The sequence below is a fragment of the Acipenser ruthenus genome, chromosome 1 (assembly GCF_902713425.1).
Source record: "Acipenser ruthenus chromosome 1, fAciRut3.2 maternal haplotype, whole genome shotgun sequence".
In the NCBI taxonomy this organism is placed as follows: domain Eukaryota; kingdom Metazoa; phylum Chordata; class Actinopteri; order Acipenseriformes; family Acipenseridae; genus Acipenser; species Acipenser ruthenus.
This window is the reverse complement of record NC_081189.1, coordinates 63,547,128-63,570,635: the sequence shown is the minus strand read 5'-3', so window position 1 is coordinate 63,570,635 and position 23,508 is coordinate 63,547,128. Positions and strand designations below refer to the sequence as shown.

At 38.8% G+C, this 23,508-nt stretch overlaps 1 protein-coding gene across 2 annotated transcripts in view; it reads left to right on the top strand.

Annotated features, from left to right (window-relative positions):
* Window positions 1–23,508, top strand: part of LOC117421433 (storkhead-box protein 2-like) — a 101,699-nt gene that overhangs the window by 34,151 nt on the left and 44,040 nt on the right. Inside the window, exon 1 of one of the 2 annotated variants that reach the window (XM_034035865.3) lies at window positions 4,788–6,481. The exons of the other annotated variant lie outside the window; for it this stretch is intronic. Within the exon in view, the coding sequence (XP_033891756.3) occupies window positions 6,316–6,481 (166 nt within the window). The 5' untranslated portion in view covers window positions 4,788–6,315. Of the gene's footprint in view, window positions 1–4,787; window positions 6,482–23,508 lie in introns of those variants that run through there. 2 annotated transcript variants of the gene reach the window in all.

Below are 23,508 nucleotides of genomic sequence, written 5' to 3'. Positions count from 1 at the left end.
AAATAATAATATAAATGTGGATATTTATGAACTTATTATATTAAAAATTCCTCAAAGTTTTGCTCCATGATGGTTACCAGTATACGACTATGCAGCAAATGTTGACATATTTCTACATAATCTGACCCAGGCGATTTCAGTTTGCAGATGAGTGAGAAAAGGCTGTACGACTTTCCAAAAAAGAAGCATGTAGATGACGTAATTCCGATTTATTGCACAGGGTCGCAGACCCTCGAGTCCTGCCAGAAATGATGTCAGAGTCTGAAGTATGAACCAGCCTTAACGTTTTGGAGTACACACCACTCATAAATGCGAACGAGTTTGACAGAACTTGCCTGCAACAATAAGCCAAATGAGCAGTATATCAGGGAATGTGTCTATATAATGTTTTTTGTTTTTTTTTAATATTATATATGATATTCCTCCACTCTACACTAACTGCATTGTTTACCACAAAGAGATGTGAATCTCATAGCAGGTGTGGTACAAGCTGGTCATTGTCTTTTTGGTGGTTTATGCTTTAGTATGTCGACAGTATACCTTTGTGACATAAATTATTTTAATTAAAATATACAGCACATATACGTATTTAAATTTTAAGGATTTGTTTTGGACTTCAAGATAGACAAAGATAGGGTTCTCTTTCAAATATGTAGTTGCCTAGATACACAATTTATATACAAAAACAGACAGGTATACTGCAATATAATAATTACTGTTGCTTTTGCTTTTGCACAGTTTATCTGCAGTTAAAGTGTAACCACTGTATGTTTTTACTGTGGGTTTGAATGTATTATGTTCAAACAGCAGTTAAAACGCAGCAGTGTTTCATGGGGGGGTGGGGGGGGCATAAATAGTTATACAGCTTGGTATTTGAATACGCAGACATCAGGAATGAGCTTGGCAATTGTTTGAGTAATTTTGTATTTACTCTTTTATGGAATCAACTAAATGGAATGATAGTCTTAGTTGTTACCTTAATTAGTAACTCTGAATTGGACTGTTTGGCTACAACTCTTACATTTGAGTCCAAGACAAGAAGAAAGGGGAAGTGAAGTTACATGTTTTTAGTTCAATAAAATTATTTTATATTATATTTACTCAACTGAACACCGTATACAAAAATGATGACTGCAATAGCTACTGATTGATTGGGTAGGCAGCAAAATCTACTACTTATTCAAAGTCTCCAGTTTTATGGAAAACAAAACATGATGTTCCTTCCTCCCTGGTATGTAAAATCTGTCATCATTTTGATTGAGTTTCCATTTCTTTACTTCATCTTGTTAAACTGTGTTAAAAATGCTTTGTTATCTTATATTTGACCAGCTGCCATGCAGTCAAAATAGGCAAAGCCTTCAGATTAGGACCAGGGGACCTATGGTCAATATCCATTTAGGTCATATATGTATGTATAGTTTCAGGTTGGTTTCCAAAGTACCTGTTGCTGTCCCTAAAGAGAGTAAACTTTGTTTTTACAGTTGGACTTCAAATTGTAAATTGGCAACACCAGAGAAGAATGGGCATTGGATTATTTAACTCATGTTAAATAATCCAGAATGCTTTCTCTTATTGGATTGTTGTTAAATGATGTTCATTAGCGGCAGGCTCATGGACATCTTTGCCTGTGAAATAAAGTATGTGTGCAAAAGCATAACACTCCTATCATCACTCACTACCATGACAAAACATGACCTGGAGAAATATGATCTGAAACTATTTTAGTAGGCACCGGAATCCTGCTTGGAAATTACCACCATGCTTACATTCCGTTTTTTGCAGTAAAAAGAAACCGCTTTTCTGAACTTCGAATGTAGCATGTGGGTGGATTTATAAAGATTGCAGTTGGATTTTTTTTATTTTTTTTTTATTTTTGTTTTATGTGAAGTAGGTTAATGCAACATTAAGATGATTGCAATTGTACCAGGTTATTTTAAACTGCGATTGTTTTTTGTTATATGTAAGTGCTTTGAATTATCCCACATAAATACCCATCCCCTGCTTTCGCCCCTTGGTTACCACTTTCTGTAGACTTTTTTTTTTTAATTGAAGAAATCTGAAAGGACTTGTTGCAATTGAAAAACAGAAACTGCAGAGAGTAGTTTGGGGGGGGGGGGGGGGGTGGAATAACGCGCCAGTGGCTCTTGCGTTTTCAACAACGTGTAATATCCCTCATGGGCTCTAACCTTATCATCTCTGGTGTCAACATTACCTCCATTAAGTGCCCAACCCCTGTGAATAAAGTCATACCTTAAATAAATAACTGGGCTTATCAAAAGAAAAATAGGTCCGACAATAGTTAATCTGCAATCTTACAATAAAACATAAATATTATAATTCATGATAAACTATGTCCATTTAAATATCTGGTAAGCTTAACTGCAGTAAATGTAAATCAAAATAAGATGTTTTATACAACATTTCTATTGACTTTATTCCATTTCTTTTTTTATAAAAACAACTTCCTATGACGTTATTTAATGCCACCTGTCTGTTTCGACTACAACTAATTAAACCAGTGATACTGTTACTTAATTTTAAATTAGAAAATACAAAATTATACACTACCCTCCAGCAAGTATTGGGGCAGAGCAGGGAGGGAGTGGAGTACAGTATATACTCCAGGTTCTATCTTCTAACACTGTACAAGGAGCACAGTTTTCAGTACAACAAATATGTTTGTGTGCAAGCCTGCTTTTTGTCTGTAGTTTACACCACTGAAAATCTTAAACTTGCCTGTTAAAAATGTTTCTGAAAACCAGTTAAATATCAAAGGGAGGGATTGAATGATCTACAGCAATTTACTAAAAGAAACGTTGTAAAATTCAATCAGAAACGTTTTGACTGAAGTAACTCTTTTAAGGAATTAAAAAGACTAGTTGGAACATTTGTCATTGAAGCTTTGAATTTCGAAAGTAACACTTTTGAGTGCTTATCGCTTTAATCAAATGTGTTGTTTTTGTGTGTACGAAGTTTAGAGTTAATTTATTAATTTTAGAAACAGAATACGACTAATTTATAAAGTACTGAAACTGAACAGCAGATAAACCTCTCCCACCCAATATATGAGAAGTGAAATTGAAAATAAATAAAATAGAGAGCATCTGTTTATATTGAACAGGCTTCTGTAGGACTCTTGGGTTGTTTTTTGGTAGCCAAATTGTACATTCTGCTATTGACCAGTTTTAAATGAGTGCTGAAAATGCTGGAAAGTTTTACCTATTCGTAACAATTGTAGAATGGATAGTCACACTACACCCACACTTAAACTTAGTCCATTGTGAAGAAGAAATTGGTGGGAAAATGCCTACGGGGGTTGGGGCCTACTTTATCAAAGCTCGGTGAGCCCTGACCTCTTAAAGCTGAAAAAACGTTCCGCTGCATTCTAAATTTGTAACTCTTTGATAAACGTTTACTTTGCTCAGTGAATCATAAACACTTGATTCAATGAAGAGCAATGCCTGATCAGCATGGATCATTACAGGTCACGATTCACAAGACACTGCCTGAAGATGGTCACAGTGTGGCCTTAAAGTTACAAATAAGGATAGGGAATCCTGGATTCAACTCTCAGATCAGCCACTCAATTACTGTGTGCTACAAAAAAGAGGCCTACGCAGTTCACCCGTGTAGTAAACTGTATACAAGCAGGACTGAATGAATGTGGCTACCTTGCATGTGAGTGTCAGTATATGTAACATTTGATCTCCCCCACATATTTGATTTGGTTTTTTACTAAGAGTTTTGATTTTGCAGTTAAATGGAGAGGTGCCTCAGGCATGTTTTTATTTTTTTATTTTTTTTTTTAAGCGGGGTACGTCAAATATACTGGTATTTAGAATGAAGCAGGTAGGTAAAAACTCAATATGGTACGACTGATGAAATTAATTACCGGAAGGTTTTTATGTAATGTCTCATGGAATACAGTAGGCAAAGCGAGATCTCTGATGGATTGAAAGATCCTAAGCAGTCTGTATATACAGTATATATATATATATATATATACACACAGTGGTTTGCAGAAGTATTCACCCCCCCCTGCAATCTACACAAACTACTCCACATTGATAAAGTTAAAAAATGCATATAGAATATAAATAAGTAAGATTTACAGAGAAAAACAGATTAATCTTTGTTGCATAAGTACTCAACCCCTTTGCTACTGCAGCCCTAAATCAGCTAAGGTGCAAATGATTTGTCTGAAATGTCACAAAATTAGTGAAATGGTTTCAGCCTGTGTGTACTCAAAGTGGTTTAACTTGTAGATAATTTCCCTCAGGTATATAAAGACTTTCAAGCTGCAACTCACATAGTGATCCAACAAAGCAACCATGGAGACCAAGGAGCTTTTGAAACAAGTCAGGGATAAAATGGTAGAGAGGCACAGAGCAGGAGAGAGGTACAAGAACATTTCAAAGGCGCTGTGACCGGGTCTTACATCACTTGCGTGGATAGCCGCTGTTTACAACACAAGCTTTTTTTTCACACTGCGGACTCACCGTGCAGCCACATAACTATTTTACTGTACCGTGGTATGTATTACATTTTATATGATTTTTTTGTTTCCGTTTGACACATGTTATTTGTATAAACTTCACATTTTAAGTCACATTCAGACTGGGCAGTCCAGGATAATCCTAATCCTCCCACCCCCCCTTTTATTTAAATTGCTAGTATGTGGCCTAGCCTGAAACACATCTGTTCCCACTTTCTCACTATGGTGCATTGTTGTCGCGGAATGGCTATGAGGATGGTAACAGCTGTATGGAGACTTGATCTGCAGAGAGTATGCAGACCTTGGCTATAGCAGAGCCAGTAACTATTTCTGGTTTGCTGTCGTGGAGGGAGCAGTTTAATTGACTTCTAGTGGAATTCTTTTGCAGCTGCTACACCGGGTGACCCTTACTTTGCCTTTCTTCGTTGGGGACTGTGTGAAAACGGATTGTATTTATCTACAAAATAGAAACAGGACTGAAAGCTGTGGCCTCTCTGAATGAGGAGATAAGAGGGTTTGTTTTGAAACTGGAGGCAGGACTTTTCAAAAGGTGTACAGCTTTGTATGTAAATATACCAGTGCTGCTTATAGGCTGGGGCACAAGCCAAGGGTTGAGTGAGCCTAAGGGTGTTTTACATAAAATTGCAAAGCCTGACAGGATCAGTGTGTCTAACATAAGACAGCTTCTTGATTAGCATGGGACTGGGTGGCTGACTCATTTCCTGCCCCCTTTCACTAGCTGCTCGCTATATTCTGAAGCAGGGGAGTCATTCAGGAAAAAAGAAGCAGCAGAGGCAGTAGAAGCAAGCAGCGGAGGAGCCTATCGGCTGAGCGAATCCAAACATTTGTAACCACTTCAAATCCAGCCCTTCCTTGTGCCTGCAGAAGCAAGAGCCAGTGTCTGAGAAATAGCTTGAAAGGAGAGGAGGGCGAATGACAACAGAGAAAACACTCAGCCATGGCTCCCAGACTTCATTAGCTCTGGATCTCACAGGAATAAATTGCTTCCAGGACATGTTTTCTGAGCCTCTCTCTCACACTCACCAACGCACACACACACACGTACACATACATCCTGTGTGTGTGTGCAAAGAGCAGCAGCTGCATGGCAGTTAAACGAAGATTGTCTCCTGACTAATTTGTCTTGGCTCAGCGTGCATCATTGATTCTTTGATTGGATTTTGATAGGTGAAGAAGAGGATTTTTATTTTTTTACCCCGCTGCATCCAGAAAGAAGCCTTATCCTTGATCCGACAGCGACAGAGATTGACACTGCCTCCCTTCAGTGGCCTGGAGAGCCCAGTTTTAGGTCAAAGCCAAAAGGCTGAGTTTTTTTTTAAATTTGTTTGGGCCTTTTGTGTTGCAGCTCACAGTTGGCTAAGCGCTCCCGTGCTGAATCGGGCTATTGTTTGAATCCCAGGGCTTTTCACGCTGCAAATCTCTGGACCCCCCCCCCCCCCCCCACCTCTTTTTGCCTCTTGCACATGAATCTGGAAACTACAAGCTGGACTGATTGCAAATGAAGTGTAATGCATTGTGGGACGTGTGTAAAATTGGATCACTTGAGGAAAAGGAAGGGGACCCAAAGCCGGCTCTCTCTGTGTCTAAGGCAACTGCAGCACCAGCAGCCGTAGCGTGTTTGTAGTGTGTGTGTGTGTGTGCGTGTGCGTGTGTGTGTGTGTGTGTGTGTGTGAGTGCCGGTTTGATTTCCCTCCTGCCATGCCGCTATTCTGATCTTCCAGGGCAAACATAGCATAAAGCTGTGGGGCCCAGATAATACTGCGAAGGGATTAAGCTGCAGGTAGCCCCTCTCTGTCACAATGAAGAAGACGCGGAGTACAACCCTGCGCCGAGCCTGGCCTAGCTCTGATTTCTCTGACCGGGCCTCTGACCGCATGAGGTCCCGCAGCGAGAAGGACTATCGTCTGCACAAACATTTCCCACCGGCTTTTATATCCCAGGCATCTCGAGGATACATGACATCAGGTTGGTTCGATGTTATTCTGCTTCATGGGATAGCTATGCTTGTATGTGTTGAAGGTGGTGTCTTTATTTAAGTAGAATTGTGTGTGGTGGTCTCAGAGACACAATGAGAAAAGGAAGGGATCAATTTTCTAAATGTGGCTAATAGCATCAGTAATTAAGTAAGCAGTGCAACAAAAAAAAAGAAACATACATCCTCCATTTTAGACCCAGCAAGTTTCCCAGCAGGACCTTTCAGCGTGGTATTTGTAGCACATTTGTCAATAAGATCCATTATTACAACCTTTATCATCCAGTGTTTTCTTTGCAGAAGACAAAATTCATCTCTAGGGGTTCTGAAACCAATTCTGTAGCGCATCCATTCTTTCGTCCCTCTTGCATTAATTTATGCATTGATCGTTAACTGGCTAGCAGCAGGCTTCTGGGTTTGTCTTTCCTGGGTAGAGATAATGGGAATATTCTGATTAATAATAGGGTGCTCATTTACCTAGAAATATTTATACATACCATAATCAAAAAAGAGAGTGAAAGAAATTAGACTGGGAAGGCAGGAAGTTTCCTTGTGTGTAGGTACCCAAAAACATTGTTAGTGCTAAATCCCTCACAAGCCATGCTAATGTTGTGTGGGATATTTATTTAAATGGTGTCAAATATCAATGCAGTTTAATGATACCTTTCTTCCTCTATTGGCTTGCCAGTCTTTGTTTATGTCCTTTTAAACTGCTAAGCAGATGGTTAAGGGAAGGCCCCTTTTCTCACCAAGCACAGCTGTGTAATAGTCACACTACAAAGATGGATAAAAAATAGCATGTCTGTAAATCTGATAGTATAATTATTACAGAAAAATGTGTTAAGGTGCCACAGAAATATAGCTTTAGCCAGTGAGTACATTGATATTATGGTCCCTCTCAGCACAAAAAACTGGCAGCTTTTAATCCTTATGACTAATAAACATTAATACGCGACCGCATGCTTATTTTCTGTGTGCCATGCCAAACATTTAGAAAAAAGGTGAAATGTTACCCTTTTAGAAAAAAAAAATCTGTCTTCCTTAGTGGCAAGTTTGGTTTCTTTAAAACTAAAGCAATGAATTGATATTTTTTTTAAATGTAGTTATTTTGCATGGATAATTTATAAGTCAGGTTGGTGAAGAAAAGCTGTTTTTTCTTTTGTTTGCTGCTGCATTTATGGTGAAAAAATCAATTTACAATATCCACTTGCAGATGGGTCTGAGGTGCAAAGTCTTTGTTCCTAAAGCCTAACTCCCTTTGGGGACTCGGCGCTTTAACACCAGGCACAGGTCTCATACCTATTACTCTCTAATTTTTACAATCCTCAGTCATGTTGATTTTACATAACTGTGTTCATTACAGTGATGATTCGCTGTACTTTGTTAATGGCGTCTCGTAATGTGTTCCGATAGTGTGATGTTTTTCCTGACAGCTTTACAAGGCAGTATAATTTACCTACATATGTAACAACAGTATTCACATTTTCTGTGTTCAAACACGCTAATCAGATGAAGCGCAGGTATCATGTATCCACATACTCAAATGACCAGGTGGTGATTAGTCTTCAGAACAGCCTCTTTACTGGGTAGAGCAGTGCCTCTTTTAGGGAAACATGTATACTTTTAAAAGGCTTAAGTCTTTGTATTCCAGGAAAGGTAGTTACAGTTTATAGACTCCTCAATCTCTCCCAATCTTTTTACGCTCTGTCTCGTCGTTTTTTAAAGTATCTCAATGAAAACACAGTATCATATTCTCTTGTTGTAACACAGGTTTAATAGCATTTGAACCATGCTTATAGTTTTAGTATACTGAATTCTATAATGTCATTGTTTTGAAATAGCTTTAAATTGGACTCATAAAATCAGTCCATTTACTTAACAGCTGTCAATCGCATTTCAGTCATATATATATATATATATATTTTTATAATAGATCTTTTAGAAATCTTGAAAAAGTGTAGTTTGTATGCTTCCAAAACCCTGCTGTGAATGAATACAGACTCTCTGAAAGAAAAGCAAGTGTAAAATAGGGCACAGCGCCTTCAAACTCAAGGGGGCTTTTCAGAACTTTCGGTGTCTGCTTGCCTAATGGTTTAGGTCTTACTGTCATTAGTATGGTCAGAGTTGCTTCTCTAAATGAAAAGGGTGAGATGGAGGAGCTGTATGCTTTGTAAAAGAAAGGACTGTTTTTTTTCAGGCTTGGATGTTTTTAGGGAAAAGGCTTGAGAAGGCAGGTAACAAAGTGCAACCATAACCTTCCAGGTTTTTTCAATCATATGCAGGATGATACCCCAGCAGTATGCAACCCCAGAGCACTTTTCATTAAAACAGAGATATTTTATTTCAGTTTCATAAGTGCTTTTTAAGTGTCGGGTGAAACCTTAGTGCTTATTTTCCTGACCTTCCTGACATTTCAGGGGCAAAATAAAATTAAAATAGTGTATGGTCTGTGGCAGGATAGCAGCTGGAAATCAGGGCAGGAGAGACGGGCTGCAAGAGATTAGGATTGAGACAATCGGTTTATTTAAAAAAGAAAAAAGAAAAGGAAAAAGAGAATAAATCCTGAATATTTTAAGCCTGAAGAATCCACAGAGAGGTTGTTGAATGGCCTCACAGTATGCACCGCCAAATCTGCATTGGTTCAGGGTTTATTCATGCTTCCTAGCAACCCCCGGGTTCAGAGGTTAAATGATGTGGCCATTATGCGTGATGAATATACATTCAGGCACAGATTTGGAAAGAAGCGATTTGTAAGCAAAGGACGAGCAAGCCTGTGTCTATTTCATTCCCTATTGCACTGTAAGAAGGCTGTGATGTCTAAAGATTAAATATTTTATTAAAAAAAGGAATATTATTTCACCAGCTCCTCTCTGAAATCTAAATATGTTTAGAGGGATAACACAACATTATATTCATGCAATAAAATGTGTGTCGTTGAAGATGTGTCATTGCAAATGTATGTTTCAAATACTAGTTTTGGTTAAATATTTGAACTATTTGTATTTTTTCTGTGTGGTCCATCAAATTACTTTCATGCTTTCAAATGCACACAAAAGAGTTTCTGATGTTTAATTTTGCAATAATGTTTTTTTTTTCTTTGAGAAGCATCAAATGGCAATATTGAACCATAATCCATAACCCCCTTATTTTAACTTAATGTAATTGGGTTATCAAGATTTTATATACTATAGTTACAGACTTAAAGTTGTGTCCCACAATAATGTACACTTTTAAATGGAAATAGAATTCCTTGGTGTCTGTTTGCTACATTCTTCCATACTTAAGCAATCAGTGCACTTAGCTGTGGCCTTGTTGACATGTAAAGTTTACACTGTAAAGTTATTATGCATAAAGTTTACATTGTGTAAAGGTATTACGCTATAGTAACTAACTTGATACCTTCACTTGAAACCTGCATTCATATTTGTCACTGAGTCAAATGGGTAACTCGCATTCAAGCTATATTTTCAGGAAGCAAAGCCATGTAAAAGGGGGACTGATAACGTTTTACAAGAAAAAAATATCACATTACTAATGTACTGTTCTATATATATTTTGTATTTGTGAGAGACAATGGCATAGACATGGTGTTGAAAAATTCCAGGAGAGTACCAGGAAGAGCATCTAAATCGTGCCTTGAACACCCTCTGCTACCTTGTCCTTGACATCACCAGATTGTGTGGTGGTTTTGTGATGTGAACAAATGTCCACTTGTCGCGGAGCTGAAACCACTTAGCTCATTTTACATCTTACCTGAGCCAGATGTCAATCCTCTTAAAGTGAAAGGCTTAGGAAGCTAGTGAATGAACCGACTGCGCTACCTTCACCATAGCTGTTATTTCTTTAACATGGGCTTAAAAGTTTTATATACAGCCTTTTAATGTTGATGTACTTGTGATTAGTTGGTACAGTTTAATGAACTGGTTGATACTGGGGATTTCAAGGGTGCTCTGAAATTATAACCCCCCAGGCCTGCTTTGTGGCTGGTCCCCAGATCACCCCCTTCCCTGCCAACAGCAGAATCAATGGTATTGTTTTGATACATACAGTGCAGTTTTACTCGTATGATTTGGATTAAGTTTGTTTTTAAGTAGGTTTCTGTATTAAATCTAATCAAAGCAATGATGTCAGTTGTTCATGGTTCATAATGTTCCTAGTATCCTGTAGAACCAGTAGGAATCAAACTGTCTTTATAAGCAGCACATGAGACATAGATTTAGAAAATGAACCGGCAATGGGTTAGAGGGGTGTGTAAGTACAGTTTAGTGCAGGAAGGACCTAAACGCTGGAGCAAAACAAGGCAAGCTTCTAAAATGTTGCTTGGTAATGGGGAGTAAACCAATATCTTGAGATCTCTCGTACAGTAAAGGTTGCTTATAAGGTGCCACTGCTTATTGCTTTTAATTTTTTTGGCTGTTTTAATATCACTTTTATGTGTGTTTCAATATCAATCTCTATCGCAAGTTAAGTTGCCATTATTTAACCCACTGTCAGGCCTCTGGTGAACATGATTGTTGCTGAATAGCTGCACACGGCACGCAGCTTATATTGCAGAAAAACACATTTTTCTAATTATACTTATCTTTCCAGTTTTGTGACCAGTCATTGTAGGTCATGATGATTTACTGTTGAGGGTCCTCATTTAAATAATCAGGACCTTTATGCGTCACTAACTTTTATTATACACTCCTAGAGATTTCTGATTGCATTTGACTTTTATCTGATATATTTTAACCGTAATGGTGGGAATGCATCACAGTAAGGGAGAGGTGTCCAAAAAAAGGGTCACTGTTATGGACAGTAGGAGTGAAGTGTATTTTGCTGCAGGTGTTGATGTGCTTCAGTCCTAAACAAAGCAGAATTATTGCAGCTTTTAATTTGAATACGACTAAAAAAACAGTAGTCCAGTGATGCTAACAAGTTATCTTCTTCCGTGATTACTGTGGATGACACTTTGTCAGCATGTGCACTTACCTCTGGTTCTACTGTGTTGTGTAGTAGTGCATAGTTTTTTTTTTATGAATAGTCAGGAGTGGTATTGTATTATCTCCCACCCATGCTGGTCTATTTATTTTCTTTATGGTCGAGGCTGAATCAGTTGCCTCACTGCATCACTGCTGGAAAACCTGGTGTGCATTATTATCTCATACTGGTGTTTGCTTGCTTGCTTGCTTGTTTGCCTTATTTGTTGCAAACAGGTTTAACTGGAAAGGTTAATGACTGACACTAAAGGTCTCAAGTCACCACATCAGATAGGCTTACACAAAGCACTAAACAGTCAAAGACAACAAGCCATATACAACTAAAGCATTAAAATGAAGTATATAAAGGCTGAAATGAGATAATCAAAAAAAACCAAAAAACATCCCTTTTACATACAGTTGGGTTCTTTCAGAAGTTACAGTGCTTTTTGTAAATAAATAAATATTGCTATACAGAAACAAAAATATAAAAATGTCTGGGCTGTCGTGACAGACATTTAAACCATAACTGTACACTTAACCCACAGAAAAGCAAGACACATTCCGAGTATTGACAAAGTGGTTAAATGAATGCCACCTATATCGATCATTAATCACATACAGGTAATAGGGTATAAGTTTGTAACTGTGAACAAAACCTGTTTTTACATCAGAAAAATGGGGCGAATACAGTAAATCACCTATGGGGTAACAGTTTAGCCCCCGGTGTACTCACTGGGTTGATTTAATTGTCACTCTGCGTGAAATCTAAGTACACTCCCTGGCTTTAACCCCACAATTACAGCTGCTGACAATACTTTGAAGAGAGCAGCCATTTGGCCAGGACACCCTACCAGCACAACCACCTCCAGGTGTAAGAATCCATTTCCGCACCCTCATGTTTCTGAGTGTTGGACTGTGAGGGAAATATAGGATCGAACAAGCACCTGTGTCAGGAAAAGGCAGTGGGAAAAAAAAATAAAACTGCAACCATTGTCTAATGCATTGAGGTTAACAACATGCAAACCCGAAACCACTTGTTCTCAGTAATAATAATGAGCACAGTTGTTGTACAATCACCTCCAATGTGTGGCTTTACTTGTATTTGTCTTGCACTTTTCTTTAGGTTTTGTGAAAGCTCCCTTTAGTAGCAACTCCCCATACATAAACCTTAAAACCCAAAAGAGATTCCGCAGAGAAAATAAACACTATATTACATTTTTTACATTAACATTTGTTATGATTTTTTTGGGGGAACTGTGAATGTTTTTAGTTTCTATAACTTTCTTGATCCTATTATCTCCTGAGACGTTTAATAATGGCCATGTCAACAAGTCTGTAGCGTGGTCAGAGCCATCTACTGCATTGCTAGCAATGGAAGAAATGTACGGAAGGAAACCGGATTTGCAGCAGATATGCACCAGATAGCTCTTGATCCTACCAGTATACAGACCGTTTAGTTTATCTAGCCTTTACTGTGTGTATTTGGTGATTCTAATAGGAATAAAGAAGTCAAAGACAAAGACAGTTTGAACAGAACAACCCAAAGCCATCTCTCAGAACTCTGCATAGCCCTCAGAATCCTTGCAGATAGCAACAAAAAAAAGGGACTTAATATAATTTTGAAAAATAAGTTTTAAATTCACATACTGTACTTAACAATTATTGCTATATTTAAAAAATCTTTTCCCAGCTCACTTTTGTGCATCATTCTAGCATGTTACAACAAACTAAACTAGGCTTTCTGCACTTGAAACCTCACTAGCTGAAAGAAAACGTGTGAATAAGAACATGATCTGTAGCTCTGATCTGTTGTAACAGTTGTAAAAACACATTACAGGGGCAGTGGCGATGCCTTTAAGCTGCTGTGGGCTGCATTCTACTGTACCAGCTAAAAATAACTACATTGTGGACATCCCAGCTGTTGACATCACTAACCCATCTTTGCATACAGCATTTACAGATTACCCGCAGACACAAAGCCGGGGAGAAGGAGCTTATTAACATCTCTAAAGTGGCACATAGTGACTATACTTTAGACCGCATGGAGTACATACACAATGCAGTCTAATACTGAATTCTTAAAGGGGGTTATTGCTTGAAATAATTACATAAATCATGTCTGTCATGCACTTCTGCTCACTATTTGTATTTTATCTAGCCAATGCTTTTAGATCAATTTCCTTACATTTTATTAGATTTATTAACATTATTACTCTCTTCTGTTGTGATTGGTTTTTTGCAGGTTTTAACATGTTCCAGGACATGTTAATATTTCAGATATAGATATATAGGTGAACTGTTTTATATTTGCTGTACAGTTGGTCACATGGTTTGATTGGAGTGAGTCTGAAGGGATTAGCTACCAGGAAGCAGAAGCGACCTTTGATCTAGCATTGTCTAGCGTCTTTTGAAATATCTGCATATTCCAAACAGAAGAAAATGGAGGGGTTGGGGCAATAAGAGGTAAGAAATGATTTTGATAAGCTCTCCTTTTAATACAGAACCCAACTTTTGACATGTAAAAGAAATCAGAGAAATCAGAGAATAAAAAAACAGGAGCATTATACTTAACGTCACCTACACTTTAGTATAATATACATATGAATGTTGAATCCCAGAATCCATTACTTTCAAGTACTGCCTTTTTTTAAATTGTTTAGCATGTCAGCCATCAAACAGTCAGCAACTGGAATACCAAGGTTATGCCTTAAGGCATAGGTAGATTTGTATTTTTAAAAAAATGATCTTGATTTATTCATTGACTTGAGTGTATTCATTTAGATTAAAATGTGGTCTGGTCCCTGAGTGGCTCATCCAGTTAAAGCACTGCCGCTGGTTCATGTCCAGGCTGTGCAAAAAGGCCAAACTTTGCTGGGGACCCCGATTCTGGCTTTAGGCTTGTGAGATCAGAGGACGCTTACATGCCCTCAGAAAGTCTGTGCTGTGTGGGGACTTTGGAAAAGTACAACAAATTTAGCGTGACGCAGGAACGTTGTAGGTATGACATAAGACCTTATTAGTCACTAATTTAAAAGAATAATAAATGGTATGCATATATATCACTAGGGAGATATTTTTTGTACATCTGGAAACTGTAGAAAGGTGTGAAAACCAATACTTAGCATATAGCTAATGTTCAAGTCTTACTGTGTTGCTGTCAGCCTTTTTCTTCACCAGTCTTTATTTTTTTTACTTTGACTCAATTTTCCTGTCGCAACACTAATAGCTGGTTTCACAAAACATGCTTAGTTCTAATCTTGGAATGCCAAATGTTATCATAGTTAAGGCAGTCCAAGATTAGTGCTAATCGGGTTTTATTAAACCAGGTCAAATATATGTCTTCCTGTATTACAGGTAATGAGACCCCACTTGAGCTTTCTACTGTATGTTGTGCATACTATACAGTAGGTAAACAATGTGAGGCCATGTGGGTTACCTTTAACCCAGGAAGTGAACAGACAGAGGGAAAGTTGTCTTGCAGATGGGCTTCCTCTGCAAAGTAAAAATAAAGTCAAAACAAAACAATAACAGAAACAGCAAAACAATGGGGCTTGTGAGCCTGTTATCCTATTTATTTGGTAATGGTGGTTCAAGAAGCTTAAGCCGAGGGGACACTAGTCTACATGTTGCTAGAAAAATGTAGAAAGGGATCTTTTTTGTAAAACGTGATGTGCAAGCCACACGTTTCAGGCCACTTTGTTGCAAAGAACTGTATCAATTTTGTAGAAGTTACATTACATCATAGAATAAATCAGCCAATGAAAGTGATGTAAAAAGTCATGTGACTAGCTTCTTCGCTGGAAGGAGAAAATGAATGCGGAGCTATCCCTGCATTATCTTGCCTCTGGGTCCATTCAGGGCACTGTGGCAGGTGTTGCTGGCATTCCCAGTCCGCTTTTTTTCGTGCGTCTAAAAGCAGCGTGTACTTACAAGCCTTGAAAACAAATTTCTGTGACATCCTGGCTTTGTTCTTTTTTAAAAAGCCACATTTATAACATACTTATGGAAAAGGAAAACTGAGATGTCTGGCTGTTAGGTAAGTATGACTGAATTCAAATAATGTGTTTATGACGGTGACTAAAACACCTATTTTTAAAACAAGACTAGACATATTTTTTTAGACTGGCATTTCAGCATAATTATGTAATTATGCAATTGCTTTGCTTTAACTTGTACGATGCCTTGAGCTTATGTATTTGTATGTGTTACTGTGTTGCATAAAAGGTGCTATAAAAATGAGGATTCTCAATATTATTGATTATGATTTACATTTATTTGTTTTAAGGAGACAATGGCTACCTTTTAAAGGCATGGATACTGACGCCTGTACTAAATTCAACCTAGGGAGGAGTGCTTTAACGAGGCAGATATACAGGTAGTAGACAAAAAAATGGAAACACCAATGTAAAGTCACTTAATAGAGCATTGGGCCACTATGGTATCCCGCTCTGTGGAGTTCTTGGCAGACCGTTTTTGATGAAACTGGCTGCTTGCGCGCCAGGTTGAAATTTGCAGTCAATTGATCTGCAGTCGCTCGTCTGTTTTGCCTTGCACTTCAAATTAATGCACGGATATCACGATCCTGGAGTATGCGCTTCCGCCCACTGTTGCCCTTTGCTGATCATGTCTTTCCCTCGGAGTTCCATACCGACATCACCTTAGACACCGTTGCTCGTGAAACATCAGCAAGTTGAGCTGTCTTGGTCATTGAAGCTCCTGCCAAATGCGCCCCAACAATCACCCCTCTTTCAAAGTCACTGAGGTCTCCTCTTGCAACCATGCTAGGCATAATTATAGGCAACCAGGCCTGGCCAGCATTTTTATACATGACTCTAAGCATGCTGGGATGTTATTTGCTTAATTAACGCATGAGCCACAGCCCTTGCTTTCAATATGCTTGGTGTCCCTCATTTATCCAGGTGTTTCCATTTTTTTTGTCCACTACCAGTTTGTAGTGGAGGAGTACTCCAATACAGGCCCAGCACAGTATGTAGTATAATTGTGGTGTGCTGTATACTCCATAATATACCCATACATGTCAGGATGCCTGTGGACATCATAGAGGGGATTGAAGCGGAGCTACCTGTACCACCGCACCCAACAGAGGACAGCTATGAAGAAGGGAGGCAGAGACGTGCTCAAGTGATACATATTTTTTTACTTGTAAGCAATCTAATAGTTAGTTAAACATCACTGTTTATTAAAAAAAATAATGCAGATCACTTGAGCACATCTCTGCCTCCCTTCTTCATCGTTGTCCTCTGTTGCACCCTCTGCTGTAGCAAACCACAACTGAATTTCCACTATTTATTGAAAAAAATGTTGCACGACTCTCGCAATGGTAGAGATCTCGCTAAGATGACACAACAGATATTTAAATTAGTATATTGCGACTCTCTTCATTAACATATTTTCCCTTAGTACATACAACAAAATTAAAGTCCCTTTACTGTAATACCAAAAATCTATTTATTGTTGTTTACACTCTTTAATCAATCTAATTGTTGTAAACCTGTGTACGTTTTGATATACTGGCTGGGTATACAGTATGTAACCAGTAAATATATGGCAGGATTCCCAGCTTTACCTGGTCACCAGCTCAACTGCAGTTGCTGGAGTCTTCAACAGGATAATCCTTTTTATTTCAGTTTATTTTGGGCTGGAATAAAGAAAAGAGTTAGCTCAGTCCGAGTATAAAGCAACTGGAAACCATGTTTTACAGAAAATGTTTTATTAATTATTAGAAACTTGTGTCCTTATTCTTACAATGTTTCTCGCGCTTTAGTGCAGAACAGCAATCGGAGAAAAAGGTACCAAAAAAGGGCACGGAAAATAATGTATACATTTTGATTTCATGTTAGGCTGATGAAGATATGCAGGTAGCTGATTATGCAGGTCACTGGGGAGAACATGGCTAAGGCTCAGATCTACCTTCTTACGGTTTACATTTTAAAAGCGTGTGCTGTCGAATAAATCAGGCTAGCTGTGTCTTCCCTCTGAAGCTTCATTGTGTGAGTAGTGATATTTTTTTGGGGGGGGGAGGGGGGGTGGTGTGTAGTGCCTGCCATTATTCGTTTGCTGGTTTAGCGGGAAACATCTTTTTTAGCACAAGCCATGCAAATTAGACGTAAGTAATACATTGCTCTGCATATTTATGTCGTAGCTGGTTTGTCTGCATGTTTGTCTGATTTATTTTTAGGTGCATGTCTTGTATGTTATGCTTAGCTTTCCGTAGCTTACATAAATACATACAGTTGCTCTAATGGGGCCAAAATGTTTGGAGAATTTATACATTAAATACAAACAATTTTAAATGATGTGTTATATTTCACAGCAACTACGACAGTGAATTGAATAGCATATATTGATGATCCGTATATAGCTTGAAGCTCAGTGAATTGGTGAGATAAAGTACAGGAGATAAAGTGCATTTTTACCTGTTTATGAATTGGAAACAAGTGCATGATGGGCCTTTGGGAATGGGCATCTGAATTACTATTGCTATTAGTCTTTCACCCTGTTAAGAAATATGTATATTGTTAGTCTTCTTAATAAACAGAAGCACATAACTAAGGAAATGCTTCCTGATCCATATTCATTCTTGAAAGAACCAACTGCGAAAGAACCACTTTACTTCCATCATACCTTTTTTTTCAAAAGATATAAGTGTTCCTGTTTCTGCAGAAAATGGTTTATTATGGATTTTTCTGCACTACCCAATATCGTTTCTATTTACGAGCACTGGATTAACTTGCAGTTAGTAGTAGCTCAAATGAGATGGATGAACATGCCAAGAACAAGGATAGCACAATTGACAGAACAGGGATTAGATAGAATATTTAATAATTTACTCAAGGTCATTCACCTTGGTGAATGACCTTGAGTAAATTGCTTGAATGTGCTGATTAGATTTAGGTTTGTGCAGAGTTGTTGTTGTTATTGGGAATGTATATAGCTGTCAGTGTTTTGATTTTAAGAGGTCTGCATATTTTCATATTGCACATGTTCAACTAACAAATACTGATAGGTAATATATCATAGACCATGATGTTGCTGTGATATGGCTATCTTAAATTTCATTCTGTCAGATGTATCCGTTTGCATCAGATGGCTTGTGTCAGTTGGAACTGATGTCACATTTAAGTTAGTAATATTTATTATTTTTAACTATACAGTATATTATAAAGATATATAGGATAAGGTTCTGTGTAAAATTCAAGCAGGTTTTCACCTGTTCAAGGTCAGAGTGGCCTGTAAGTCCACTCTTGGGCAGCCACTCTGGTCTCTTGTTGCATGTATCATACAGCACCCTACACGATTTTCAAACTTGCGTATCTTACTACATCATTTGTATTTCAATTATTGTATTGGTACATAAACTAATAGCCCGGTAACTATGTGCTTAGGAACTAAAGCATATGTTAATATTAAAGTAATAACTAATAATATTTATTAATACATACGTAGCAGACCGGGAAGATTTAAGATTAAGATAGTAGTAAATGCAGTTAGCCACAGTCTGTGAAAACAAGTTATGACAGCACATACTGTGAAAGCACAGCCTTATTAAATATGGATAATACTGAGTCAGATGTGTTGTACTTAGTATGCATTCCATTAAATAAGCAAGAGAACAAGGTGGTGCAGGCAGCCATTGCTGGCAGTATGATTTTGTTGGATTTGGTTAAGATAATTAATCCAGAATTGGTCATTTGTCAGAGCTGATGTAAATTCACGAATGATCACGTTGTAATCTGCTAAAGAAAAAGAAACAGGAGTTAAGTGTATAGCTTTGCTATGTGTGTGAAGAGAGATGCAGTGTCAGGGCTTGGTTTGATTAATGAGGGAGCAAGATTTATTAAATTAGAAACAACATCCCCTGGAGTTGACGTGCCTCGTGTGCGGAAGCACAAAGATCCGCCCCAGTGTTAGAAAAGTGTACCAAAAAAGGAAGGGCTCCTACCTCATTTAATGCTGCATTACTCGGCTGTAAACATTAAGCTCACTTTGCTGGTCTTTGTTGTGTTTTATTGCTTTGAAATTATGACCCAATTTGTTAGCGAGAATGCCCTTGTCACTCCTGTATTTATTGCACGCTGAAAACCCAACTCAAGCCTTCAAGTGAGGCCCGCGAAATACAATTCAGATTGGTATGTTTAGCTCAGGGCAAGAGGCCTAATAGTTAGCAAATGTTTTGCAATTAAAGAGGACTAAGGTAAATTTTCAGCTTTCAAATATCAAGGAGGCTGTTTTTTTCAAATCCTTCTCTAACATAAGTCATGTAGCTCTAATCACAATAAAGTTTTATAAAGTTACGTTTATCTCGGTGGAATCTGAAGTGAGCTTCGCCAGATGCTTTTTTCCCCTTTTGAACCTTGGGACGCTGGAAATTGTAATTAGAAGATTTAGTTTTGTTGATTTATGTATAAAGGAATCACAGATAATTTCTCTAAATTATCTTTGACTTTCAGTTGAGTATTTGTTTTGTAACTCAGTCAGCACTGGAGACTTTTGTGCTCTGTCATAGAGAAAATGCTGATAAAAAATGAAAGATGATGTTATTTTTGGTTTGCATACGATACAGAATATGAGCCTATGTAATAATGAATGCCGGCTGTCTTTTGGTTAGAGTTTGAACATCATGTTTGAAAACCTTTGAGGACTTTGACGTTTTTATCGATTTTCCATATGCTCTTGATTACATGTGGTAGTGTATTCGTGGAATTAAATTATACATTTTAGTAGTGTATGAAGGAAATAGATCTTACAGTAGAGGAAATATGCATACCACAGTTTGTTTTTCATTTAGAAGTATTTCAGCTTGCTCACTTTATATAGTTTAATAATCCCTAAGGTTATAATACCATATAAAGTTATGTTTATAAAGTAATCATATAAGCCCAATCATAGTTATTGTCAAAAAGTCATAAATTCTTGATGCTTGGTCACGTTAAGTAATTATTACTTTCGCAATGCATTTTTTTACAATTTTTAGTGCGTCTTTCAAACTTCTGGTGGCACTGACTGATTCTCAAAAGCCAGAGAAACAGTCATTGTTGAAATAGAAAAACAAAATACAACAAAGAAAACGGCCTTTGATCTAAATCTTTTGACATACCAGTATATAAAACAAGTATGAAAGGCTACCTGCTTTAAAATGAATAGATTTTTAAAATGCAAACCTATTCATTTTAACAAAGGCATTCCATATATTATACCTAACAACAAATCACTAAATGCGGCTGTTGTGAAAATGTGCATCTCAAGAGTTCAGGTGACTTAATCACAAAGTACTCCAGTTACCAGAACCTTGTAATTCATTGCACCCTATCTATTGTTGCGTCTTTGTTTTTCAGTGCATTGTTTTCTTTGAACTTATCTGGCTAGAATTTGTTTTTATTTTAGGGAATCCATAATGGACCAGTCTAGATGTTTGAGATGAGATGTGTATCTAAGTTCTGGGGATTTCAGACTTTTGAATTGGAGTTTTCAAGACTTCATAAACTTCAAGACAAAGCACGGTTCATATGATCATCTAAAAACCTATAGACTATAATATTGTAGTAACGTCACTTTCTGGGGGCATTGTAGTGCTTATTGGCACCAAGGTGTTATTCAAAGTTCGAACAAGCAAAATGAGTCACAGTAAGCACCACAATGGCGACAAACTGATAATTAATGATGTTTTAACTTTCATGTTACACAAGGATGTGATCCCAGTTAATACACACACACTCATGACAAATATACATTTTCATATTGAGATTCTTTGACAAATTATTATTATTATTATTATTATTATTATTATTATTATTTTAATTTAGTAGTTTTACCCTATTTTTCTCCCAATTTGAAATAGCCAATTGTGTTTTAGGCTCAGCTCACCGCTACCACCCCCTCGCTGACTCGGGAGCGGTGAAGATGAACATACGCTGTCTTCCGAAACGTGTGCCGTCAGCCGACCGCTTCTTTTCACTCTGCAGGTCACCATGCAGCCAACCCAGAGCTACAGGAGGACAATGCAGCCCTGGGCAGCTTACAAGCAAGCCCGCAGGCGCCCGGCCAGTCTACAGGGGTCACTGGTGCGCGGTGAGCCGAGGACACTCTGGCTGACCTAAGACCTACCCTCCCACCCCGGGTGGTGCTCGGCCAATTGTGTGCCACCCCCTGGGAACTCCCATCCATGGTCGGCAGTGGAATAGCCTGTACTCGAACTGGCAACCTCCAGGCTATAGGGCGCATCCTGCACTCCATGCGGAGCGCCTATACCTGATGCGCCACTCGGGAGACCCCTGACAAACAATTCTTATCTAAACATGTTGGTATATTATGTAAACGACTAGCCCTCTCCGCGGTTCGTTGCCCCTTTAAAACACCAACCCAACACACAGAAATGGATTCTTGAAAGCGCGGTTGCGCAATTTTTAATAAACAATACAAAACAAAATAAACACCTAGCTCTTTTACGAACACTAACTAACACACAGGAACACCCTGACTACAAGTGGGACAGCTAGGCTGTTTCCCCACCAAACAGTAAACAAAACCACACAGGTTTAACCCTTTGCGGTCCATTGTCGGACCGGGTCTGACATTGCAATTATTCCTATCCGGTCCAATATCGGACCCTGTCCGACACCATCAAAACAACTGCAAAAAATGGGTTTCTAGTCGCTTTTTCAGCGGAAAAAGCCGAGAAAACCATTCAATGGCCAAGTGGGAGCGACAGGCGCCGAGACAAGCCGATAAAAAAAATAAATAACAAAAAGGCGTATCTCATGAATAGGCATACATGCCCCTTGCATTACATAGGGGCGGTCATAAGGAAACAAGCTGAATGGTACTGCACCAGCGCACAGAGAATAACACAGACATTTGCAGAGCTTTTTTGAGATGTTATAGTAATAAAATAATGACTTGGATCGCATTATTGAGGAGTTTGGTGATAAAACAAGTGATCAGGACATGATCGATCGGTATGTACGACTATTATTATTATTATTATTATTATTATTAATTTATTTATTAGCATATGTGAAAGCTATAGCGAACAATAGGGTGGGGCGGGGCTGGAGATGCCTAGTGAGTGCTTTGTTGATATGCAGGGCCTTTTAAACCCGTTTGACTGTGGGGAAAAAAAATACTTTTAAACAGCGCGTCTAAAATTAACTGCGCGTGTGAAAATAAATTAGACCTGGCGTGCCTGACGCGCATTTAATAAATGGACTGCAAAGGGTTAATACAACACACTTTACCTCACGACTGCTGGGAAGCAGAGCACCTCTTTCTGCCTCCTTCTACTCAGCAGCCCAGAGCAGACTGACTGCTCTTCTTATAAACCCTGCACCTGGCTCTAATTTACAGTCATAGCCAGGTGCAGGTGATAATTAACAATAAAACAATTAACAGAAAAACAATTAAACAATAAGCAAATTAACAAAATGTGCATATGCACATGTTTTCTGCAGGGAGGATATTAACCCCCTCCCTGCTGTGTTACACATCCTCCCCCTCAAGTGTGCAACACTGATCGGCCATTCCAAGGCCACCCCCTCCCCTAAAACACAACCACCCACCCTCGAGTCCACAAATGTCAATTTTCGCCCTCTTCCACGGGCGGACTTGAGGGTGGATCGGGCCACGTCCCGGCCCAGCCAGGTAAGGACCGCGCATCGGCGACGAGGGACCCCAACGGTTCGACAGGGGCGACCGGAACGACAACCGGGGCACTGGAGGCTGCAGCAGCGGGCAGAGGTCTGCAACTGGGACCCAGTGTAGCGACGTCCGGTCACCAAGGGGGAGCGACGCAGTGACCAGGGGGAGCGTAAGCGACGTCTGGGAGCGGCGCAGCGACATCTTAGTGTCTGGGAGGAGCGGAGCAGGGGACCAGGTGGAGAACTGTGACCGCTTCTGCCGACTCCTGGGCTCTAGGTCTAGTGAAGGAAGGTCCAGGCCAACCGACAGGGTGTCCAGGAGCAAGGGGCGAGGGACCGGATGCAGCGACGTCGGACTGGACCGTAGGGGTGCTGGTCGGGGCTGTGGTGGAGGTATGCTCT